Raw genomic sequence first — 27,151 nt, 5'->3', positions numbered from 1 at the left:
ACCATCTCGTGGATCACCAGGCCGGTCGAACTGCGTATCGGTGCCCTGCACACCGAGAACATCGCTCTCTACGTCCTTCCACACATGTCCCATCAAATCCTGCTGGGACTTCCCTGGATACGGACACACGAACCATCAGTCAGCTGGGGCACTGGTGAAATCACCCGATGGGGCTCTTCTTGCCATGAGAACTGTCTGAAGACCATACAACCCATCCGACGACCTCCGGTTCCAGAGTCCCTACCGGGACTACCCTCGGCCTATTGGTCCTTCGCGGATGTCTTCGACAAAAAGGAATCAGAGGTACTTCCGCCACATCGTCCTTACGATTGTGCCATCGACCTGCTCCCGGGAACTACACCACCTCGAGGACAGATATATCCTCTGTCTCCAGCCGAAACAAGGGCCATGTCTACTTACATCACAGAGAGCCTGGCAAGGGGATTCATTCGGAGATCCTCCTCTCCTGCTGGAGCAGGCTTCTTCTTCGTTAAGAAGAAAGAAGGTGACCTACGCCTATGCATAGACTACCGGGGATTAAACCAAATCACCGTGAAAAACAAGTACCCCCTGCCGCTCATCCCCGAATTGTTTGATCGGCTTAGAGGAGCTCGTGTGTTCACCAAGTTGGATCTTCGGGGTGCCTACAACCTGGTCCGCATCCGCTCTGGGGACGAATGGAAGACCGCGTTCAATACTCGCGATGGGCACTATGAATACTGTGTGATGCCCTTCGGCCTGTGTAACGCACCAGCAGTCTTTCAGGAATTGGTGAACGACGTGTTCCGGGACCTTCTTTACATCTGTGTGGTGGTGTATCTTGATGACATCCTGGTCTTTTCTCCGGACCTCCAGACCCACAGAGAGAACGTGCAGCTGGTACTACGACGACTGAGGGAGAATCGTCTGTACGCCAAGTACGAGAAGTGTGTCTTCGAGCAGTCGTCTCTTCCCTTCCTGGGTTACGTCATCTCCGATACCGGACTGCAGATGGATCCGAAGAAGGTCTCTTCCATTCTCAACTGGCCTCCTCCTTCTGGACTAAAGGCAATCCAACGCTTTCTGGGATTCGCCAACTATTACCACCAGTTCATCCCTCACTTCTCTGCTCTGACTGCTCCTCTCTCCGCCTTGACCAAGAAGGGGGCTAATCCAAAGGACTGGTCACCTGCGGCCGACGTCGCGTTTGGCTTTCTGAAGCGGGCATTTGCCTCCTCTCCTGTGCTCCACCGTCCGGAGTTAAACCGACAGTTCACCTTGGAGGTGGATGCCTCCTCCTCGGGAGCCGGAGCAGTGCTCATGCAGAAGTCCTCCTCCGGGAAGATGGTGACTTGCGGTTTCTTCTCCAAGAGCTTCTCAGCGCCTGAACGCAACTACACCATCGGTGACCGAGAACTATTGGCAGTCAAACTGGCTCTGGAAGAATGGTGCTACCTTCTGGAAGGAGCAGTGTACCCCGTTATTATTTACACGGACCACAAGAACCTGGAATACCTGCGGTCTGCTCAGCGACTGAACCCACGGCAAGCCAGGTGGTCCTTGTTCTTTGCCAGATTTGATTTCCAGCTCCATTTCCGACCCGCGGACAAGAATGTACGCGCAGATGCCTTGTCCAGGTCTTTCATGCCCATGGAGCAGGAGGAGGAGACATCCCAGCCCATCATCTGCCCTAGTAAGATCATTCCGGTGACTCCTGTCACCCTGGCCCAAATACCGCCCGGGAAGACCTATGTCTCTGAGACTGACAGGCAAAAAGTGTTACACTGGGGCCATGCCTCGAAAATAGCCGGTCATGCTGGTCAGAAGAGAACATGGAGTACGATTGTACGTCATTACTGGTGGCCATCCCTTCGCAAGGACGTCGCTTCTTTTGTCTCAGCCTGCTCCTCTTGTGCCAGGAATAAGACGCCCAAACATCTGCCATATGGCCGTCTTCTGCCTCTGCCTATACCCTCTGTACCGTGGCAACACATTGCGATGGACTTTATTACGGACTTGCCATTGTCCTCCGGACACACAGTCATATGGGTCGTGGTGGATCGGTTCTCTAAAATGGCTCATTTCGTCCCTATGGCTGGACTGCCCTCTGCCCAGGAACTCGCTGACGCCTATGTACAACACATCTTCCGGTTGCATGGCTTTCCATCCCACATTGTGTCCGACAGAGGAACTCAGTTCACCTCCCGCTTCTGGAGGGCTCTCTGCAAACATCTGGGAGTGACTCTGGACTTTTCTTCAGCCTACCATCCTCAGTCGAACGGCCAAGTGGAACGGGTCAATCAAATCTTGACCTCCTTCTTACGTCACTACGTCAACGCCCATCATGACGACTGGTCCACGCTTCTTCCTTGGGCTGAATTCTCCCATAACCACCACGTCAGTGAGTCCTCCTCCAGCTCTCCCTTCCATGTCGTTTACGGACTTCAGCCTTCCGTCCCATTGCCTGTATCCTCTTCCTCGGATGTCCCTGATGCTGATGCTGTAGCCCATGACTTTGCAACCATTTGGGACTCTGTTAAGGCGTCCCTTGGACGTGCTTCCCTGCGGATGAAGAGACATGCAGACAAGAGGCGTTTGGACCCTCCGTGTTTCTCTCCAGGGGATCTCGTCTGGCTTGCTTCCAAGTACGTCCGATTGAAGCTACCATCCTACAAGCTGGGACCTCGCTACATGGGGCCGTTTAAAGTCCTCAGCAAGATCAATGAGGTCTCCTACAAGCTGCAGCTCCCGGCCATGATGAGGATACCCAACTCCTTCCACGTCTCCCTGCTCAAGCCGGTTGTCCTTGGTCCCTTCTCCGCTGCTGCCAGTTCGGCTCCTCCTCCTATTGCCGATGACGACATCTATGCGGTAAGGGATATCGTGGCCATGAAAACTGTACGGGGCCGACAGTTCTTCCTGGTGGACTGGGCAGGCTATGGTCCTGAGGATAGGTCCTGGGAACCCCGGGAGAATGTGGGTACTCCTTTGATCCGTGCCTTCCTGTCCCGGTTGCGGGGAGGGGGGCGTGGGGGGGGGTACTGTCACGCTCCCCGGGTCCCCTGCTCTGCTCCCCGGCTCACCTGCCATGCTCCCCGGCTTCCCTGCGTCGCTCCCCGGTTCTTCTGTCCGGTCTCCGCCGCTCCCCGGTCTCCAGCCTCCATTGCCTGCGGTTCCCAGGCGTCCTGGTCCCCGCTCCCGGCGCCCGTCGGCTTCCCAGCCCCAGCCCGGCTCTGCTGCTTCCTCCTCACCGCTCCCTGCCCTGGCTTCTGGCACCCGGGCCTCGCGCATGCGCATTAGGGCGCGCGCGCGGTCATTGACCCTTTCTTAAAGGGCCAGCGTCCACTAACAGGAAATTGGGCACACAGGTACAGGGTATAAAGGGGTTAAGTGTCCAAGTGGGCGGGGCCTGTTCTTCGTGTTTCCCAAGCTAGGAGTCAGGTCTCCTTGTGTTCCTGTGAGATACTCACCTCTCTCTCTTCTAGAGCCGATCCTGCCTCGCCATCCGGTCCTGCCGAATCCCGAACCCCGAACGCTGCCTATCTGCCATCCTGACAGTCCGTTCCATCTCTGATCCCTGCGGTGACACGTCTTCTCGCTCCATCGGTTCCGGACTCCGCCTGACAACATCTCGGCTTCCGAACCTGAGTTCCGTCACCCGGACTACCATCAGTGACTCCGTGGTCCCAGGGACTTCTCCATTCTACTCTTGTGCACGGACTGTCCTGCTACCTGTAGTGCTTCAGCTCCCGGACCCCTTACCATCATCAAGGAGTTCGGCCCAGTGGATCCACCTCCTGGGTCTGCCCGTCCACCTGGCCCTAACAGCAGCACACATCGCTATGTGTGACACCTCGGGTACGATGAACTACAGCTTACCTGCGGCCGCCGGCAATGCGGAAGGAAGGAGGTGGGCGGGATGTTACGTCCCGCTCATCTCCGCCCCTCCGCTTCTATTGGGTGGCCGCTTAGTGACACCGCTGTGACGCCGCACAAACCGCTCCCTTAGAAAGGAGGCAGTTCACTGGAAACAGCGACGTCGCTAGGCAGGTAAGTCCATGTGACGGCTCCAAACAATTTTGTGCGCCACGGGCAGCGATTTGTGCGTGTAACACCCCCTTAAGGGTTGTTTCTCCACCCAGCACTTAGCTTAATTAACAGGTCACTGTCTATGAGATAATGAGCTATCAATCAAGTTAAAGAATCTGTTGCTATATGGAAATACAAAGGCAGAGGCTTGGGAAGTGCTATATCATGCTCAAAGCACTTAATACCTCATTTGCATGGGAATGAAAACACTAATTACTGGAGATTGCACCTGAGAAGATATTAAGGTCTTGGTGGAATTACATTTCAAAGACAAAAATGTCCATATATGTGGTTTACTGACAGATTTCCTTTATATAAAGCCAAGCAACAAACATGGTTCTCATTCATATAATCATATATGCATAATGTCTACCTTGACAACAATGATTAAGTTTTTGGAATATATAAAATTATTATATTAGTTACATAGTACCGTTTAAAAAAAATACATATCTGTCAAAGTCAACCACGGAGCTAGATATGATAAAGGGAATGGTGTAGAGTAGAGGTCCCTAACCTGTAGCTAGGGAGCCACATGTGGCTCACAGGCCCTTGATGTGTGGCTCACGGCTGTCTACCAGCTAGGTGTATTAGCACAAGGTCTAGCAAACAGTTAGGAAGAGCTTGTCTCCAAATGGTGAAGAATGTAAGAAGCCCCACACAGAAGAGCTGATATGGATGGCCATATACAGTGGAACCTTGGTTTACGAGAACAATCCATTCTGGGAGTGTGCTTGTTAACCAAGTTACTCGTTTAGCAAAGCAAAATTTCCCATAGGACATAATGCAAGCTCAGACAATTTGTTCCACAACTTGTTCAATGTCCCATCCTGGTCCCCTATTGTGCCATTCCACACCTGCACAAAAGTGCACAAACACACACAAACACGCACACACCCACATATTATGCTCACCTTACCTTCCGTTCCATCGCCGGCCTCCCTGTTCTTGTAGTTTGCTGGTACAGGTTGTGCATCAGGTAACCATCGCGACTGATGCCGGAGCTTCCGCTGCCAGAGCGCTGACGTCAAAGGCATGAGCCGCTTGCCTCTGATTGGTCAGCGTGCTGCCTTTGAGAAGCGGATGACAACAGAAGTTCCTCCATAGTCGCGATGGTTACCCGATACACATCCTGTACCGGTGAACTACAAGAACCAGGAGGCCGGCAAGGGAATGGAAGGTAAGGTAAGCATAATATGTGTTTGTTTGTTTTTGTGTGTATTTGTGCAGACTTCAAGAGTGGGTCAGAGTGTGGTGAAAGTACGGAACCGGAAGTGTGTGCGGTGAGTATTTGCTTGTACTGCAAACTGAGTTAAAAATTTACAGCAAGCTTTGCTCATATCGTGAAATACTCGCACACCAAGTTACTCGTAAACCGAGGTTCCACTGTACTGGTCTTCAGGGATTTAGAGATAATATAAGTATGGTAGGCTGGAGATAGGATGATACTACCTGTCAGAGTAGGTGATAGAAGCTGAATGACAGTGTGGTGGGTGTACCTGATGCAAGAATACTGAATGAGGGTATTGTGGGAACCCCGGGATCTTCGAATACTTCTTCGATGCGATCTCTATGAAAAAGCTTTGGTTGTCATGATATGTTGTGATATGATATATTATGAGGGCTCTGGTGGGTGGATGTGGCTTGCAACACTCTCTCAGAGGTGAATGTGGCTTCCAAGGTCAGAAAGGTTAGGGACCATTGGTGTAGAGGTACATCCATGATGCAAATTTCAATCCACCCTAAAAGATCAAATTTTGTCTCCAGATCCAGTCCTAAAATGACTGGATCAACATACAAACATACAACATACAGAGCAAGAACTTTACAAATGTACATAAGTATTTACAGTAAATTTAGAAAGTGATGGCACAATTGAAATTGTTCCAGAAAATGAAGTATTTATCCCAAAAATTATTGCAATTACACATGTTTTGTCATACACATGCTTATCTAAGAAGAAATGAACATCCAGCGGACAAAGGCAGGAAATATAAATCTCTGTGTTTATTCACTTCTTTAAAAATAGTCACAGTGGTCCAGGCACCAACAGATCTCACGGGATGAAGGAGCCAACGCGTTTCAACACAAAAAGTAGTTATGTCTTATTCATGAACGATGCATGACAAAATGTGCACCAGGGAAACAATACAACGGATTGCCCTGATTCTAGGGAGAAAGAAGCGGGGTCACCTCCTAAGACTCACCTGAGGCTGATCCCTGCACTCCCTAACGTCACAGATGGGTCCTTCCCCCCATGCGCCGTCACGTGCCTAGGCCCTCGCTGGCCCTGAACTTACCCTGACTAGTGTGAAGGCCAGCACCACTACAATAAAACATTAAAAGGAAGGTAAGACAAACAGGGGAAAGACACAACAAATAGTTCTCAACAGCTACACAAGCAAGATGCTTCTCATCTGAAACAGAAACAACACCTCAGCTTCTCCAGAGCCAGGTTCCTCCAAAGTGGTCAATGAGCTATAGCCGGCAAGAGATTGAGGAGTGAGTTTATATAGACGAAGGGCATGGCTGTGTGACGCCCTGGCCTATCAGGTCGTCACAAGGGTGCTGTGCAGCCTGCCCTTCTGCATGGTACCCGCTCCTCCTTGGTTACCGGTCCTGTCCCTTTGGTTTTGCTAAGAACAGGTATACACAAATCCTGAGGAACAATCTGCACAACACCCACTAGACACCCATTGGGCAGCCTGAGGGGAATAGAGCCACCCAGATGGAGAGATGGTAGAAGGAGGGCCAGAAGTGTCAGTTGGTAGTCAGTGCTCGGTTCGAGTGCAGCGGTGACAGGAAAAGGTCACGCCGCGGAGCTGGGGCTCCTGTACCCGTCCCAGGTGCCAGACGTTGGCCTGGCCTGGAAGGAGCTGGAACCCCAGTCGCAGGGGGTAGTGGCAAGGGGCATGGTACTGCCACGGAGGGCAGTTCTGCGGCCTTGTGCTACAACCGGGCAGGGGCCAGGGCACAACGGGGTACGCGGACCCTTGGCTGGGAAGTAGCTTCACGTAGCCCAGTAATTCACCTGACGAGGACGGAGTCTTCACGAGCCGTTCTCCACCCGCTCCAAAATCGGGGTACTAGTGCAACGAGGGGGATAGGACTTCCCCAAACCGTCCAGAAAATCCCAAGCGTGAACCCTGAGAGCAAGTTCACACCGTTAGCCACACGGGTGAGCGGGACCCGAGTAGTTTCAGGCAAAAGGGATCCACAAAGAGTAAACACAGTGCCAAGGGACAAGGCTTCAGACCAACCAAGAACGCCAAAAGGGCACGGGCCCAACGTGCTCCAACACAAACCTGCAGGGCATTCAAGACTTTAGTTTACCCGTTGTCAGTGTCAGAATTCCTGGACTGTGTGAGTACGTTGTGCCCCTCTTCTCCCGATGGGCCCCCAACCTTCCATTCCCGAGTTCCCGGAACACCTTTCCCCGCCCACGGAGGGGTTAACATCTCAAGCTGCCATCCCATCGCTCCCGGGCGCTCCCCCAAACGCAGCAGCAGTGGTATCCCATGATGCCACGAACCGTGAGTGGCATCACGAACTCTATTTTTCTCTCCTTTTGTAAATATCTTTCCCCCCTTTTTCATTTTGAGTGACCGCGCGACCCTGCCTCGGTTCCGGAGACCCCTCGAGCCCCTGCGGATCCGGATCCGAGCTGTCGCGGGGGTAGCACAGCTGCAGCTTAAACAAGACAAGACCATAATCCCTTCAGCACCGAGTGGAACTAATATGCTCCTAGTCAGGATAAGCGATGAGTGGACTCTTAAACGGATCTGCGATCAAAGAAGGATGCGACCCGCCCGGGGCAGTGAGTAAGTAGAGATGATGGCGCTACACTTAGATTACAATACTGTATACTGGTCTGGACTGTAGAACAACCTGACCGCATATAATAAAGGCAGAGAGATACAAGAATATGCACTGCAATTCCTGTCTTCATGATCAAAAGTGTCCCATTGCAATTGTATTGATAACCATATTATCACAATAAAAGGAACATTTTCAATGCTACAATTTAAGGGTGAATTACCGTGCCTCGATATCAGGATGTTCACATTATCCTCTAGCAGGATTAGCCAGCGGCTGAAACAACCTCTCTGGTGCTATATTGCTAGAAATGAATCACAATAAAACCAAAGGGCTGCTAAGCCCTGTCAGTGAAACTACTGTCAATTATTTCAATAAGTTGAATGAGATTATAGGAAAGTCATTTTTTCACAAAACGCACAACTCTTGTCACTGGCCAGTGAATTTTATTGCAACTGAGCCTTACTTTTAAAGGGAATCTGCTTACAGGTTTTTACTATGTAATCGGAGAGCAGCATGATGTAAAGGCAGAGACACTGATTCCAACAATGCGTCACTTACTGGTGTGTTTTGCTGTTTTAATAAAATCAGTGTTTTATCAACAGGAGATTATCAGTAGAGGACTAGGTGTCTCATGTCTCCTGGTCCAAGCCTTCCTTGCCACTGATTAGCAGCATTCTAAAACAAAAAATGCATGGTGTGACTGTAGGATTGTGAGGGAGAAAGGGCTTCTATACTGTCCCTCACACTAAGGGACACTAACCTATCACTGTCCTCAGCATTACCTCTAATGGTGGAGATTCCTGAGTCTTGTACCGTGTTGTACTCTTAAATAAAGCTAAGCTGTCCCCCACCACAAGAGATGTAAGGGGCTGTAGTGTATGCAAAATAATAGACAAGACAGACAGGAATAACAGAAGGTCAGTCACATTTCACACCCTCAGGAATAAATACTAAGAAACTAAAGTGAAGTGAAGTGCCAGTGAAGCAATGCAACAACACAAAGACACAAAAAGGTTTACACCTAAACCACTCGCAATAATATATGACACAATGACCAGTAAACCTGGGTAAATCCACCTCTCCAGACCAGAACAGACAAGCTATAGCTGGCACTATAAGAGCAGTCTAGCTTGCATATATAGAAGGAGAGTGAATATGACTGGTTCTCCCATAGCATGTGACTAAAGAAGATTAACAACCAGACTAGCAGAGATTAATTCTTGCTACCCTGCCTGGGAAAAACAAACCTGTGAGTTGACGCCCAAATCTACCTGCCCTGATTAGACATCAGGAAAGTTAGGAGGCAGAGTAGAAGAATCTGGAGTTAACACAGACCCTGATACTGACATGACATTTGACGAAGCTTGCAAAAACCTCCTTGTGACATATACATTATACGCAGAAATCTGCCAGTCAGTGGTGTGGGCGGGATATACAGGGCTCAGCATTCTGAGATCTATCAAATCTGCTGCACCCAGTAAACAAAGTGACACTTTGCTGGAATTAAGATCTTTGTCACTGTGACGGGGTCCTTCTCCCATATCACACCATCAACAGAGCAAGAGATGAGTGACAATCCAAAGACCATTTATTCCAAGCAAATCAAACGGTCCATACAATAATCCACCATACTGAGGGTAAAATAGTCCAGAAACAGAAATATAATCCAGAAAGCGATAAATGTCCAGGTCTCTCTGAGAATCCGCAACTTCAACCCAGAGAATCAATCTTCTTCCTTCTCTCTTCAAATTCTCAAACAGACTCCTTCTCTCTTGTGCTCAGCCAGACTGACTAATTCTTCAGGTAAGCAGAGAGTTTAGGTGTATCCCAAGCCCCCCTCCCCCAGACTTAGGGACAGAAACACTACAGGGGGTGATTACCTACAGACAATACAATGTACACACAAGGAATACACAGAATGGACTGTGAACCCCGCCTAAAATACGAACCTACACATGATACACAGCCCCCCATATTCCACCATCATAGTCACTACATCATGCTGGTGCCAGCTTATATAGCAAAAACCTGCTGACAGATTCCCTTTAAACAAAACTAAAACTAGATACAGCCATTTAAGTAGAGTTGCACTACTTCAGGAATACGTATATATTTTTTATCTAATTTCATGCAACTCCTCAAAATAACTATACAAAGTTAACCCCTTCACCCCCGAGTCTGTTTTCCTGTTCATGACCAGACCACATTATTCAATTTTGACCAGTGTCACTTTATGATGTAATAACTCTATAAAGCTTCAATGGATCCCAGTGATTCCGAGAATCTTTTTTCTTCATGACATATTGTACTTCGTGATAGTGGTAAACTTAGGGCGACATTTTTTGTGTTTATTTGTGAAAATATCGGAAATTTGTTGAAAATTTTGAAAAATTTAGCAATTTTCAAACTTTCAAGGTTTACAACCACAGATTTTTGTCACACAACATAGTTAATGAATAACATTTACACTTGTGTACTTCATATCAGCATCATTTTTGAATCATACATTTTTTTTGTTAGGAAGTTAGAAGGGTTAAATGTTTATTAGCTATTCTCATTTTTGCAACAAAATGTACAAAACCAAATTTTTTAGGGACCACATCACATTAGAAGTGACTTTAAGGGGCTTAGATGACAGAAAATACCCAAAAGTGACACCATTCCAAAAACTGCACCCCTCACAAGGCTCAAAACCAAATCCAAGAAGTTTATTAACCATTTAGGTGCTTTACAGGAATTAAAGAAATGTGCAAGGAAAAAATGAAAATTTTACTTTTTCCCACATAAATTTTATTTTAGCCCCTAAATTGTGCATGGTCACAAGAGTAAAGGCCCCGTTACACGCAACGACGTACCTATCGATGTGTCGCCGGGGTCACGGATTCCGTGACACACATCTGGCATCGTTAGCGACGTCGTTGCGTGTGATACCAACGAACGGCCGTTAATGATCAAAAATACTCACCTTATCATTGATCGTTGACACGTCGTTCATTTTCAAAAAATCGTTGATTGTTACAGGACGGAGGTTATTCGTCGTTCCCGAGGCAGCACACATCGCTACGTGTGACATCCCATGAACGACGAACTACAGCTTACCTGCGGCCACCGGCAATGAGAAAGAAAGGAGGTGGGCGGGATGTTACATCCCGCTTATCTCCGCCCCTCCGCTTCTATTGGGCGGCCGCTTAGTGACACCGCTGTGAAGCCGCACGAACCGCCCCCTTAGAAAGGAGGTGGTTCGCCTGCCACAGCGACGTCGCTAGGCAGGTAAGTATGTGTGACGGCTTCTAATGATTTTGTGCGCCACGGGCAGCGATTTGCCCGTGACGCACAAATGACGGGGGCGGGTACCTTCACCAGCGACATCGCTAGCGATATCGCTGCGTTTAAAGCCCCCTTTACAGGAGAAAATGTACCATATAAGTTTTTGTGCAAGTTGTCCTGAGTATTTCATTGATACTTCATATGTGGTGGAAAACTACTGTCTGAGCGCACAGCTGGGCTTGGAAGGGAAGGCACACCATTTGAATTTTGGAGCGCATAATTGACTGAAATCGATAGTGGACATTATATTGCATTTTGAGAGCCCCTGATGTGCCTAGACAGTGGAAACCCCCATATGTGACCCCATCTTGGAAGCTAGACCCCTTAAGGAATTTATTTAGATGTGTGATGAGCACCTTGAAACTGACAGGTGCTTCACAGAATCATGAAAATTAAAAATACATTTTTTTTCTCCCACTAAAATGATGCTTTATCATCAATTTTTTTTATTTTTACAAGGGTAACATGTGGTGGAAAACAACAGTTTAGGTGCACAGCATGGCTCAGAAGGGAAGGAGCGCCATTTTGGCTGGAAGAGATTGCAAACACCATATTACATTTGAAGATTCCTTGACATGCCAAAATAACAGAAAACTAAAAGCGACCCCATTTTTGAAACTACACCTCTCTAGGAATTCATTTAGTGGATTAGTGAGCATTTGTAACCCTCAGGCAATTCACAGAGTTATATAACATTGGGCTGAGGAAATGAAAATTACTATTTTTTCCACTAAAATGTTACTTTGGCCCGATGTTTTTAGGTTTTAAAAGGGGAAATGGAAGAAAATGAATGGTAAAATGTGTTTGGCACTTTCTTCTGAGTACGGTAATACCCTATAGACCGAAAAATTACTTCTTTAAAAACAATTTTTATTTATCAAAGTTAAAATAGTTAAATGAAGCCATATCTCATAATATCATGTATAGCTATATTGGTCAGTGAGCACACACCAAAGTCGTGCAGAGATGAATACACTCTGATAGGGTTAATAATCTAATGTGAGGGATAGCCCGATGTAGATTTATTTATTGATTTAGGGATGTCAATAAGATATTAAGCTAGGGGCCAGGCTGCAAAGCCCTAATCTCACTCCTTCCTGGCCGCGGAGGTTAATACACCATAAGGTTTTGGGCGCCCCCGCTCAGCGTCGGCTATCCCTAATAACCCCTATAACTGACTGTGTGCCAATAAATGTCCCATAGCCCAAAGGGGTGCAGGTAGTGCTGAAGTCAGAGGGGTTCAGTCACACATTGTGCATAGTCAGTACACAAGTTATTATTAGGTATTATTGTTGGTCATATGAACAGTTCCCAATCGGAACTACATATACACAGACTCCCATTTAGAGATATATGAAAGGGGGTCTAGAGTAGGTATTTAAGACTACTAATTAGTACAACCGACCAACAGATTAATTGTGGACCCGTAATTAATTAAGTCCCAGTTAGGGTAAACTTATCTTGCTGGAGAGTGAACTCCCAGAAGAAACCCGACGTGTTTCCCCCACTTTGTCTGGGGTTCATCAGGGAATGTTACCACACTGTGAAAATTCGCTAATTCCAGGTCACCTTATAGTTTTTAGTGTCCTGTAAACAGATCCCTTTTAGGTATTGGAGAGAATCATGTAAGGGTCCTCTTGTCCTGTGCCAAGGGATCTTTTTCAGCCCCGTACTGACAGGGTGGGTTGCTGAAGTCCCCTTGGCACAGGACAAGAGGACCCTTACATCATTCTGGGGAAACACGTCGGGTTTCTTCTAGGAGTTCACTCTCCAGCGAGAATAGTTTACCCTAACTGGGACTTAATTAATTCCCAGCTAATGAAGGGAATAGTGTTCTGTCCCCACTTAAAGGCGATGGAAGGTGCGTAGTTGTGAGAGGTTGTGATAATCTTACCTTCGTTTTTCCTATAGGTGGGGCAGACAGGACCAGAGCGCTCCAGAGTGAAAACATGCACATGCTGAGATGAAACAATGGTGGTTTATTTTCTCCAAAGGTTAGGACATGCAGAGTGCAGTAATCCAAGTACTTGGCATTGTAATTCTCAGTGATGCTTGCCTCTGAAGCTACTACGTGGTCAGAAGACTTTGCTCCTAGTAGCTCCAATCCAATATGGGAAGTTGTTCTCACAAACTCTGCTTTGGAAATGAACATCCCAGGATGTGATGCAAGAGGGTCATCAGACACTCCCATGGGCTGGACAAAAGAAACAGAGGAGCCGAAAGGTCTGACCAGTAGATGGCAGCAGAGACAAGCATGAAAAACATTAAATAACAGTTTTAACGAAGACAAATAGAAACAGCACAAATAGCGCGATCAGCTGTATTCAGCGTTGGCCGCGATTAACCTCAGTGACAGCTCAGCTGATCGCGCTATTCCCTTCATTAGCTGCATGGAGCTGACAGGAGCGACGGTATCTTCTGCAGCTCCGGTCACCTTCATGCAGCACAGCTGGAAACGACGCTGGACCATCCTGGATTACGCCGGACATGGAGGGCTTTTTCGGGCTTATTAAATTGGTGAACAAGGCAATTTGTTAGTGTTTTTTTTCTAATAAAGGATTGTTCGGGTGTGTGTGTTTATTTACTGTAATTTACAGATTAATCATGGAAGGTATCTCGAGGAGACGCCTGACATGATTAATCTAGGACTTATTGGCCGGGTACAGTCCCAGAACTGTCGCATATAATGTATGCAGCAATTCTGGGCGGCTGCTGACTGATATTGTTAGGCTGGGGGGCTCCCTATAATGTGGGGCTCCCCATCCTGAGAATACCAGCCTTCAGCCGTATCGCTTTATCTGGCTGGTATTAAAATTGGGGGGGACTGCACGCCGTTTTTTTAAATTATTTATTTATTTTACTGCACAGTATAGACACGCCCACCGGCTGGTGTGATTGGGTGCAGTGAGACAGCTGTCACTCAGCGTGGGGGGGGTGTCTGACTGCAACCAATCACAGGCGTCTGTGGGTGGGGAAAGCAGGGAATACGAGATTGATTAATGAACGGCCAGCATATTCAAAGTAATTGTTGCCGCGTATTCTCTGCACAGCTGTTCCTCACCGCGCTGGTGATCGGGGAGCAGTAAGTATGAGAGAGGGCCGCTCACTTCTGTCACTCGGGGAATTAGCGGTCACTGGTGAATCCTTCACAGGTGACCGCTAATCAGTACGCGGCACACAGACAGAGCCGCGGCATGACAATGAAGTCGGGTGAAGTTCACCCGAGTTCATTCTCATCGCGCAACTCTGTCTGCTGTCAGCCGACATGTATCAACGACATTGTGCAACACACACACGGACATTCCACACGGACATTCCACGTACACATACACGGGCATTTTACACACAAACACGGACATTTTACACGTACACACGGCTCGCCTTTGCCATCACACGGATGCCATACGTACCGGAGAAACGCCCCAAAAAAACGGAACACTGACCCGAAAAACGGACCGTAAGACACGTACGTTTTTTTTGCGGAAGTGTGTTTTAGGCCTTAGAGATCATTTTATTTTTTAACTTGCTTACCCGTTCACAATAACAGTAATATTGATCAGGGGTGTCCAAACTTTTGCATTCCACTGTAAATATACAATATAGTTATTGTTCCTATGAGCTGTGAACACTTTATGATATAATGTTTACGATATTTCATGTATCTCTGCAAGTAAACAATTGTATAATTTCCTATAATTAATCTGTGTAGACTAGTGTGGGCAGGGGCAGGGGATGCATCCGCTCCAAAATAGACCCCTATGCACATAGCGCTTGTGAACTCATTTTATCTGCTCTAGGTAACTCAGCGACTTAGGAACATTTCATAAAGTAAAGCATTTATTCCTCAGGAGATTATGCTAATCGTCCACATTTTAAATTAGTAATTAACATTGGGCTGTAAATAACATCTGAAGTGTGCGCAGCTGTGAGACACGGGTACAAGATGCAGTAATCTATGCTATGACTATAGGAAGATAATGGCCGGCTATTCACGAGAACTGCATGTGGCAGAATATAAAGGTACAGTATATTTTACCAAGTAAATGAGTATTTCCATATTTACTATTATAGTGCATTGAAAAAGTTTCCATACCTTGTGAACTTTTCCACATTTTTTCACTCTACACCTACAAACTTACATGTATTTTATTGGGATTTTATGTGATATATCAACAACAACTAGTAAGCATTTGTGAAATATAAAATAAATTGTTTTTTAAATATTGTAAGTACTGTATATACTGTATATCTGAAAATTGTGATGTGCACTTGTATTCAGCCCCCTTAAGTCAATACTTTGTAGGACCACCTTTTGCTGCAGTTACTGTTGCAAGTCTTTTGGGGGATGTCTCTACCTACCTACCGTTTACATCTAGAGGCTGACATTTTGTCGATTCTCCTTTGCAAACTAGCGCTAGCTCAGTGAGATTGGATGGAGACGTCTGTGAATAGCAATTTTTAAGACTAACGGGATTTAGGTCTGGACTGTGACTGGGTCATTCACACACATGAATATGCTCTGATCTAAACCATCCATTGTAGCTGTAGCAGTATTTTTATGTTGTCCTGCTGGAAGGTGAACCAACGCCCCAGTCTCAAATCTTTTGCAGCCTCCAACAGGTTTTCCTTCAGAATTACCCTGTATTTAGCTCCATTAATCTTCCTATAAATCTCTGACCAGCTTCCCTGCCCCTGCTGAAGAAAACCCTCCCCACAGCATGATGCTGCCACCACCATGTGTGATGGTGGGTATGGTGTTTTCAAGGCAATTTTCTGCCACTTTGAGCGTTTTACATTTAGCCTCAAAAGTCCTACTTTAGTCTTGTCTGACCAGAACACATTCTTCCACATAATAGCTTTGTCCCCTACATGGCTGTTTCCTAACTGAAAACAATTTTCATATGGCTTGCTTTCAAAAATGGCCTTTTTTAAACATCTTTCTAAGGCTCTATGTTTTGCAACAAATGTTAGTGATAGAAATACCCCTTTAAGGTGCAGAAACTTCAAGTTACTCCTTAAATAGGTTGGCACTAATTATTTTCTTGATAGCCTAGTCTTAGGAAGTGAAGTGAAGAAAAATCTGATCAATGTTGATGCGACGGCATGGCACCCTGTTGATCAGCCGTTACCGGCAGTGGTCGGACGTTCTCTGAAGCTGTTGGAACATAGTAGCTCTGTTATTTCTATAGTGTCCGCAATCGGTTACTACCCCAACTGACCACTATAGTCTAGATGGAGCTTCTTTATTCCAGCAATATGCGAGAACTTTTGTCCACCGCTGGCACCGGTAATGGCTGATCAATGGGTGGACTTGGTGAATATTCCGGGCATCTTTTGAGCTTTCCTTTTAACTTGTATTACAATGTATGGAGCATCTTCTGAGTGGAAAACGCCAGAAGAATGGACAAGTTACTGCTTTTAACCAATTACCAATTTTTTAGAAACCTGAAGTGGTTAACAGATGATCAAAAGCCTGAATATACAGTATAAACAGAGGGTCGTTTTTACATAGAAACATAGAAATGCTATTGGGTATTTTTCTGTGTATATTTTAGTTGGTTTTACGCCTATTTCCTCAGCAGAATCGGCCTGAAAAAGACATTGTGTGCACATAGCCTTACTATTAACAATCGGACAAAATGCAGACATCAGTTGTCCAAGCTGAAATATGCCCTTATGTTATTGTCACACACATGACTTGCAGGGTTCACCTACTACCTGGTAAGCCTCCAGAAGATGTTAAAACACACCGGGAACACAGGGGTCACGATACTACGGGGGACTCTGCCACTAGAGAGAGGGGTGAGGTTACTACGGGGGACCCTGCCACTAGAGAGAGGGGTGAGGTGACACCTCCTGAACTTACCTCGAGCTGACTCCTGAGCTCCCTAGTGTCTCTATACAGGTTCTTTCAACCTATCGCCAGATACCTTAGGCCCTCAGGTAGCCCTACACTCACCCTGGCTAGTCAGTAGGACAATGAGATGACTAGACTCACCACTACAATACAGAAACACAAAGTTAGGAATACAAACAGGGGAACTTGACATACAAGGAAAAACACTCCAGGTTGCATCAGTGCAGCAACCACCATAGCTGCACACAAGACAAACTTCTTCCAGAGCAGGCTCCTTCCAAAGTGGACCACATAGAAATGAGGATTCTGTTTCTATCACAGGCGTCATGTGATCAAATCACATGACATAAATAGGGAAGGGGAGTGATCTCAAAGAGCCACACCTGAGATTGGAAGCTACAGCCAGCAGCCAGGCTGGAAAGGGTGCCTAACCCTTACAGCACAACAAGCAAGGAGATGTTATCAAATAACAGTAGTAAACCTGCCAGTGGTAAGGCGCTGTGACCTTCTGACACCAGATTCACCCAGGATCTCCCACCGAGCGAGATACACTCATGGCAGTTATACTGTATAAAGTAGACTTCAGCCATCGTGCACACACGGATCCGCAATAGCAACAATACATTGATACAGCTCTGCTATAGCCACAATACAGAGATAGAGCTTCACTACAGCTATAGAACACACAAAGCTTTATTATAGCCATAATACACTCATACAGCTCTGCTACAACCAAAGTACACCCACATACATACACACACACATACACAACTTTGTTATAGCCATAGTACAAACACATATACGCACACACAGCTCTTCTACAGCCATATGACACAGATAGAGCTCCATTACAGCCATCGTACACACACAGTTATGCAATAGCCACAATTCACTGAAACAGCTCTGCTACAGCCATAATACACACATGCACGCAACTCTGCTACAGAAATAATACACAGATAGAGCTTCACTGCAGCAATCGTACACACACAGCTCTGCTGCAGCCATAATACACTCATACAGCTCTGCTGCAGCCATAATACACTCATACAGCTCTGCAACAGCCAGGATACATACATGCAGGCAACTCTGCTACAGTCATAATGCACAGATAGAGCTTTAATACAGCCATAGTAGACACAGCTACACTACAGCCATAATACACTTATACAGCTCTGCTACAACCATAATACACAGACAACTCTGCTACCCACAGAAGGCACACAGCTCTGCTACAGCCATAGCACACAGAGCTCTGCTACAGCCATGCTTGGCTGTGAACATCAGCTCATCACACATCTCAGGCTGACCTGCTGGAGGGCAGAGGATACACTGGCAGCCTATGGAGTACAGAAGAATGAAAGTGCAGATGCTGCAGCATTGTAATTAGAGTTACAGGATATGATTCCAATAGCAACAGAAAGATAAATACAGCAGAGAGGTGAAGGGGGAGCTAAGAGGGTAATAACTGCAGTGATCCATATAGAAAAATGTAATGTCAGATCTAATTATATGTATAAAGAATAATTAAGAGGGAAAATTCTGATATCGGGAATCATCCTCTAAGTTATTATGTTTCGATGAGGCTCCAGCATCAGGAGAATCTGAGACATCTGATGTGTAAGGAGCCTGGGGGCAAAAATCAATCATTCAAAGCAGAGAATGGCTCCATATATTCACCTATGGGGACTCCGGGGGCAGGGAGTCTACTTATCTATTGTAATCTCTCTATTATCTATCTATCCATTATCTATCTATCATTGTCTATCTATTTATCTATCTATCAGGTTTCTATAATGTATTTATCTATCTATCTAATATATATCTATCTATCTATCATTAATCTACTGTATCTATTTATCTATCTATCTATCTATTATCTATCTATCTATCTATTATCTATCTATCTATCTATCTATCTATCTATCTATCTATTATCTATCTATCTATCTATCTATCTATCTATCTATCTATTATCTATCTATCTATCTATCTATCCATGTATCTATCTAACATGAATCTATCTATTATCTATCTATCTATCCCTCTATCTATCTATCCCTCTATCTATCTATCTATCTATCTATCGATCTCTCTATCTATCTATCTATCTATCTATCTATCTATCTATCCCTCTATCTATCTATCTATCTATCTATCGATCTCTCTATCTATCTATCCCTCTATCTATCTATCTATCCCTCTATCTATCTATCTATCTATCTATCTATCTATCTATCCTCTCTCCATCTAGCTAGAAAATTGGAACAGCACTTAATAAATGAGAGATAGGTGCAAGCCCTCCCCCCCTCCCCAAATACCATATATCCAAAGGAAGATAATATATTAGAAAAAATAACAGGCAGCACTCCAGAAAAAAAAATAGGAAAAAAGTGGACTTTAATAGCCCATGTGGAGTGGCGATCTTTATCAAGGTCGGAAACTTGTCGCCACTTTTAAATTGTTTCCAACCTTGATAAAGATCGCCACTCCACATGGGCTATTAAAGTCCACTTTTTTCCTATTTTTTTCTAATATCTATCTATCTATCTATCTATCTATCTATCTATCCCTCTATCTATCCCTCTATCTATCTATCTATCTATCTATCTCTCTATCTATCCCTCTATCTATCTATCTATCTATCTATCCCTCTATTATCCCTCTATCTATCTCTCTATCTATCCCTCTATCTATCTATCTATCTATCCCTCTATTATCCCTCTATCTATCTCTCTATCTATCTATCTATCTATCTATCTATCTATCTATCTATCTATCCCTCTATCTATCCCTCTATCTATCTATCTATCTATCTATCCCTCTATCTATCTATCTATCTATCTATCTATCTATCTCTATCTATCCCTCTTTCTCTCTATCTCTCTTTCTCTCTATCTATCTATCTATCTATCTATCTATCTCTCTCTCTCTATCTCTCTATCTATCTATCTATCTATCCCTCTATCTATCTATCCCTCTCTCTATCTATCTATCTATCTATCTATCTATCCCTCTATTTATCTATCTATCTATCTATCTATCTCTCTCTCTATCTATCCCTCTATCTATCTATCTATCTATCCCTCTATCTATCTCTCTATCTCTCTCTATCTCTCTCTCTGTCTCTCTCTATCTATTATCTATAATCTATTTATCATATATTTTTATCTGCATCCAATCTTAAGATCACTCTTTTCTTCCCAGTTCCAGACCCTAGATAATGGCCCCTCAGCACAGTTTATGGTGGTCCTTGCTCCCCATTTCCAGGTGTGTAATTGCACCTGGCCTAGAATAACCACATCCATAATTTACAGCCCATGAATTCTTGATTCGTGACTTTACCTGTTGAGTGTCTTCCCAGCTTCAGCATCCTCAGCGATCTCAGAAGCCGCAGAATCTGCACGATCCTCCCCACGTTCTCAAGGTCGGTACTCTCACCAAAGCAGGATTCCACCACCAGTGTGATGTAAAAGGGCAGGATGGCGATGAAGTCTATGATGTTGACCACGCTCCTCATGAAGCGACATTTCTCTCTCACACATAGAAACCTGAGCACTAACTCCACTGTAAACCAGGAGACGCAGATATACTCCAGCACATTGAGGAGAGGTTGGTCTATGGTGTTGACCTCAGAAGATATCAGAACCATGTTAGCTATGGAGACCACCACAAAAGTCATAGAGACAGTGCCAAAGGTCTTAGCTGCTACAGAAGATCCAGGCTTCTCCAGGACATCCCAGAGCTTCTGTCTCAGGTCTTCACATGCCACCCCTGTGAAGTCATCTTCTTCAGTCTCAATTTCCTCCTCATCCTTCTTAATGTCGAGGGTCTCGATCTTCAGCTTCTTCCTGAAGTACCTGTCCCTGCAGCAGTGGTCAATGCTCAGCTCATCGATCCCCCAGTACTCGATCTCCTGGAGGAAGGACACGGCGCACAGCTGCTCCATCACATGCAGGCGGCCAGTCTTGTAGTAGTTCATGATGTACTCAAACATTTGGGAGCTCCGGTCAAAGAAATACTCATTGTCCATCAGGTTGGCGTCATCACACAGGTCAAACACCTCGTCCCCCCATGAGGTGGCCAGCCTGCCCAGGCGAGTCTGTGGATGGCTGGATAGGGTTTGCTGTGAGAGGACGAATCTGCTGCCCCCCACATTGATTGTAAAGTGGTCTCTGGGAGCCGCAGAGTAATCGCTGCAGAAGACGCTGGAGTCCAGAGATAAAGCAGAGTCGGAGTCTCCGCAGGCGGCAAAGGACATCGGCTTCTTCAAGTTACTGCTGCCAGGATGTGGGGGCATCCGGAGACCCCCGTCATCATCAGATGGGACGTCAGAGCAGAAGAGATGTGGCAGCATCAGTCCTGGAGCAGGAGCGGTGTCTGCAGACCTGCCTGCTGCCTGCCGCCGCTGGAGTCGTGACTACCTGTCTGCTGCCTGCCTGGCGGTCCGCGCTCATGGAGGCAGGGGAATGGCTGCTTTTGTCTTGGCCTCTCCCTCCCTTTAGAGTAGAAAACTTCTGTAGACTCAAGTGCACAAAAGACTCAGCAGCAGCGGATCACATCAGTATGGAAAAGGGGCTCTGAAAGCTTCTGAGCATTGCTGAGGGGACAGTGCTGAGGGCTTCCAGCACCCTCAGGGGGACAGTGCTGAGGGCTTCCAGCACCCTCAGGGGGACAGTGCTGAGGGCTTCCAGCACCCTCAGGGGGACAGTGCTGAGGGCTTCCAGCACCCTCAGGGGGACAGTGCTGAGGGCTTCCAGCACCCTCAGGGGGACAGTGCTGAGGGCTTCCAGCACCCTCAGGGGGACAGTGCTGAGGGCTTCCAGCACCCTCAGGGGGACAGGGCTGAGGGCTTCCAGCACCCTCAGGGGGACAGGGCTGGGGGCTTCCAGCACCCTCAGGGGGACAGTGCTGAGGGCTTCCAGCACCCTCAGGGGGACAGTGCTGAGGGCTTCCAGCACCCTCAGGGGGACAGTGCTGAGGGCTTCCAGCACCCTCAGGGGGACAGTGCTGAGGGCTTCCAGCACCCTCAGGGGGACAGGGCTGAGGGCTTCCAGCACCCTCAGGGGGACAGTGCTGAGGGCTTCCAGCACCCTCAGGGGGACAGGGCTGAGGGCTTCCAGCACCCTCAGGGGGACAGGGCTGAGGGCTTCCAGCACCCTCAGGGGGACAGTGCTGAGAGATTCCAGCACCCTCAGGGGGACAGGGCTGAGGGCTTCCAGCACCCTCAGGGGGACAGGGCTGAGGGCTTCCAGCACCCTCAAGGGGACAGTGCTGAGGGCGTCCAGCACCCTCAGGGGGACAGGGCTGAGGGCTTCCTGAACCCTCAGGGGGACAGTGCTGAGGGCTTCCTGCACCCTCAGGGGGACAGGGCTGGGGGCTTCCAGCACCCTCAGGGGGACAGTGCTGAGGGCTTCCAGCACCCTCAGGGGGACAGTGCTGAGGGCTTCCAGCACCCTCAGGGGGACAGTGCTGAGGGCTTCCAGCACCCTCAGGGGGACAGTGCTGAGGGCTTCCAGCACCCTCAGGGGGACAGGGCTGAGGGCTTCCAGCACCCTCAGGGGGACAGTGCTGAGGGCTTCCAGCACCCTCAGGGGGACAGGGCTGGGGGCTTCCAGCACCCTCAGGGGGACAGTGCTGAGGGCTTCCAGCACCCTCAGGGGGACAGTGCTGAGGGCTTCCAGCACCCTCAGGGGGACAGTGCTGAGGGCTTCCTGCACCCTCAGGGGGACAGGGCTGGGGGCTTCCAGCACCCTCAGGGGGACAGGGCTGGGGGCTTCCAGCACCCTCAGGGGGACAGTGCTGAGGGCTTCCAGCACCCTCAGGGGGACAGTGCTGAGGGCTTCCAGCACCCTCAGGGGGACAGTGCTGAGGGCTTCCAGCACCCTCAGGGGGACAGTGCTGAGGGCTTCCAGCACCCTCAGGGGGACAGGGCTGAGGGCTTCCAGCACCCTCAGGGGGGACAGTGCTGAGAGATTCCAGCACCCTCAGGGGGACAGGGCTGAGGGCTTCCAGCACCCTCAGGGGGACAGGGCTGAGGGCTTCCAGCACCCTCAAGGGGACAGTGCTGAGGGCGTCCAGCACCCTCAGGGGGACAGGGCTGAGGGCTTCCAGCACCCTCAGGGGGACAGGGCTGAGGGCTTCCAGCACCCTCAGGGGGACAGGGCTGAGGGCTTCCAGCACCCTCAAGGGGACAGTGCTGAGGGCGTCCAGCACCCTCAGGGGGACAGGGCTGAGGGCTTCCAGCACCCTCAGGGGGACAGGGCTGAGGGCTTCCTGCACCCTCAGGGGGACAGTGCTGAGGGCTTCCAGCACCCTCAGGGGGACAGGGCTGAGGGCTTTCCGCACCCTCAGGGGGACAGGGCTGGGGGCTTCCAGCACCCTCAGGGGGACAGGGCTGAGGGCTTCCAGCACCCACAGGGGGACAGTGCTGAGGGCTTCTAGCTCCCTCAGGGGGACAGGGCTGGGGGCTTCCAGCACCCTCAGGGGGACAGGGCTGAGGGCTTCCAGCACCCTCAGGGGGACAGGGCTGAGGGCTTCCAGCACCCTCAGGGGGACAGGGCTGAGGGCTTCCTGCACCCTCAGGGGGGACAGTGCTGAGGGCTTCCAGCACCCTCAGGGGGACAGGGCTGAGGGCTTTCCGCACCCTCAGGGGGACAGGGCTGGGGGCTTCCAGCACCCTCAGGGGGACAGGGCTGAGGGCTTCCAGCACCCTCAGGGGGACAGTGCTGAGGGCTTCTAGCTCCCTCAGGGGGACAGGGCTGGGGGCTTCCAGCACCCTCAGGGGGACAGGGCTGAGGGCTTCCAGCACGCTCAGGGGGACAGGGCTGAGGGCTTCCAGCACCCTCAGGGGGACAGGGCTGAGGGCTTCCAGCACCCTCAGGGGGACAGGGCTGAGGGCTTCCAGCACCCTCAGGGGGACAGGGCTGAGGGCTTCCAGCACCCTCAGGGGGACAGGGCTGAGGCCTTCCAGCACCCTCAGGGGGACAGGGCTGGGGGCTTCCAGCACCCTCAGGGGGACAGTGCTGAGGGCTTCCAGCACCCTCAGGGGGACAGGGCTGAGTGCTTCCTGCACCCTCAGGGGGACAGTGCTGAGGGCTTCCAGCACCCTCAGGGGGACAGGGCTGAGGGCTTCCAGCACCCTCAGGGGGACAGGGCTGGGGGCTTCCAGCACCCTCAGGGGGACAGGGCTGAGGGCTTCCAGCACCCTCAGGGGGACAGTGCTGATGGCTTCCAGCACCCTCAGGGGGACAGGGCTGAGGGCTTCCAGCACCCTCAGGGGGACAGGACTGGGGGCTTCCAGCAGCCTCAGGGGGACAGGGCTGAGGGCTTCCAGCACCCTCAGGGGGACAGTGCTGAGGGCTTCCAGCACCCTCAGGGGGACAGGGCTGAGGGCTTCCAGCACCCTCAGGGGGACAGGGCTGAGGGCTTCCAGCACCCTCAGGGGGACAGGGCTGAGGGCTTCCAGCACCCTCAGGGGGACAGGGTCAGTGCAACCAGCAGCCTCAGGGGGACAGGGTCCTGTGCATTCAGCACCCTCAGGGGGACAGGGTCCTGTGCATTCAGCACCTTCAGGGGGACAGGGTTCAGTGCATTCAGCACCCTAAGGGGGACATGGTTCTGTGGATTCACCACCCTCAGGAGGACAGGGTACTAAGCAGTCAGCACCCTCAGGGGACAGGGTTCTGTGCAAGCAGCACCCTCAAGGGGACATGGTACTGTGGATTAAGCACCCTAAGGGGGAACAAAATTTTGTGGATTCTGGGGAAAGGGCTCTATAGATTCAGCACCCTCAGCGGGAGAGGTTTCTGTGGATTCAACACCCTCATGGTGGGCAGGCTACTGTGGATTCAGCACCATCAGTGGGACAGGGTTGTCTGGATTCAGCACCATCAGGGGGACAGACTTATGTGCACTCATCACCCTCGGGGACAGGGTTCTGTGGATTTGTGACGCCCTGGCCTATCGGGTCGTCACAGGGTATTGTGCATTCTGCCCTTCTACACAGTATTCACATCCTCCTTGGTTACAGGTCCCTGGCCTTTGATGTTGCTAAGAACAAGCTAATCAAAATCCTAGAAACACTCTGCACCACACCCACCAGACACACCAATGGGTAGCCTGAAGGGAATAGGGCCGCCCACTTGGGGGGTTGATAAGGGAGGATTAGGAGTGTCAGGAGCAGACAGTTGAGGAGTGACTCTCGTGAGGAGAGGTCACAAGTCAGTTGGAGGAGGTTAATAGCTGGGCTCCTTGTTACTGCTAGGTGGCAGACGTTGGTCTGGGCCTGGTAGGAGCTGGAACCCTGGTCGCAGGGGATTGTGACAAGGGGCATGGAACTGCCGAGGAGGGCTGTTGGCGGACTTGTGCGATATCCGGGCAGGGGCCAGGGCACGTGGACCCTAGGCCGGGAAGTAGCTTCAAGCATCCTGGTATTTCACCCGAGGAGGACGGAGCCTTCAAGATTCGTTCTCCACCCGCTCCAAAATCAGGGTACTAGCGCAACTAGGGGGATAGGACTTTCCCAATACACAGTCCAGAAAATCCCAAGCGTGAACCCTGAGAGCAAGCTGACTCTGTTAGCCATACGGGTGAGCGGGACCTGACTAGTTCTACACTACAGGGGCCAAACAGTAGAAAGGTGCCAAGGAAAAGGCCACAGGCTAACAAGCAACACCAACGGGCACGGGATCCAGGCATGCTCCCTCCCTGCTGCAGCGGTACTCAGAACTTTGGTTTACAAGTTGTCAGTGTCAGCGTCATTGGACTGAGTGAGCACGCAGTGACCCTTTCCTCCCCAAAGGTATCCCTTCACTACAATCACCGAGCCCTGGGGCATTTCCCCTACCCATGGAGGGGTTAAACACCTGACTGTCATCCCATCGCCACTGGGTGCTCCCAACGGCAGCGGTGGTACTCCACCTTACACACACCGTGGGTGGCGTCACAAACTTTAAACACACAGCCCCCTGTAAATACCCCCTTTTTATTTTGAATGGCCGCACGACCCCCGGGTCTGGTGTCCCTTCGAGCCACCGCGGATCCGAGCAGTTCTGGCTGCTGGCGCTGGATTCAGCACCCTCAGGAGGACAGGGTTCTGTGCATTCAGGACCCTCAGGGTGGACAGGGTTTTTGTGTAATTTTTAATCCCATTTACATGCACTGCTCTCTGTTTTCAGCACTGTCACAGTTCTCTACTTTTAGCACCATTAGTATGGACTGTATTCTCTGCTGTCAGCACCATTAGTATGGACTGTAGTCTCTGCTGTCAGCACCATTAGTATGTGTGGCGCCCTGGACAAGCCAGGTCGTCACAGGTACTACACCAACACACCCCACACTCCCGGTCAGGCACACCTAAGTCAAACAAAAACCCTTGTTGCCTTCCTCCAGGGGCTGATGTTCACACCAGGGGGTGGGCCAGGCGGTTGGCCCCGCCGACCAAGGAGTTCACAGTCCTGGAGGCGGGAAAAGAAGACAGTTCAGTTGAGTGTTGGAAGTGAAAGTGGAAGGAGGGAAGTAGCAGTTGAGCAGACAGAAAGTGGTCCGGGTGTGTGGCCCGGAGGGATCAGCAAGGTTGGCAGACGGTGGTTGCCGTCTGCAGGAGTGGCCTATTGGAGCTTACCGTAAGGACCGTGGACGGGCGGTGGCCCGGCGGTACCGGACCGGTACGCAAAGAGAAGCCAGCACCATCCGGCAGGGGCTTGCGGACCCCGGCAAGGCTAGGAATTTGCCAAATCCGTTAGCGAAGGGAACCTCCTGGGTTTCCCAGCAGCCAAGTCCTGACAGAAGGCAACAGTCCAACCGAGAGAGGGAAACACAGTCACCGCCAAGGCTAGAGTTCCCAGGGCCAGAGCCTGCGGGCAAAAGGGGCTCCTTCAGCACCCATCCAAGCTGGGGAGCGAGTTACCGGTGGGAACCCATTGGAACCGTTTACACTACACAGGTGCAGGGAAAGGCAGTCACCATCAACCTGCCGGGAGGAGAAACACCGCAGCCGTCTGTGGGACCCGTCCATCCAGCCGTGTGTTTTACCGAGAACTGTGTCCTTATCATTGGCTGAGTGAGTACCACCGTGCT

The 27,151-nt window shown here is 49.3% G+C and overlaps 1 protein-coding gene across 1 annotated transcript in view; it reads right to left on the bottom strand.

Annotated features, from left to right (window-relative positions):
* Positions 1–21,491, bottom strand: part of KCNV1 (potassium voltage-gated channel modifier subfamily V member 1) — a 73,938-nt gene extending 52,447 nt beyond the window's left edge. Inside the window, exon 1 of the mRNA XM_075352942.1 lies at positions 20,417–21,491. Coding sequence (XP_075209057.1) covers positions 20,417–21,428 — 1,012 coding nt within the window. The 5' untranslated portion in view covers positions 21,429–21,491. The remainder of the gene's footprint in view (positions 1–20,416) is intronic.
* Positions 21,492–27,151: the final 5,660 nt, after the last annotated feature.

This window comes from Anomaloglossus baeobatrachus, chromosome 6 (assembly GCF_048569485.1).
Source record: "Anomaloglossus baeobatrachus isolate aAnoBae1 chromosome 6, aAnoBae1.hap1, whole genome shotgun sequence".
NCBI lineage: Eukaryota > Metazoa > Chordata > Amphibia > Anura > Aromobatidae > Anomaloglossus > Anomaloglossus baeobatrachus.
Note: the sequence above shows the minus strand (reverse complement) of the source record. Positions and strands in the feature narration are given on the sequence as shown.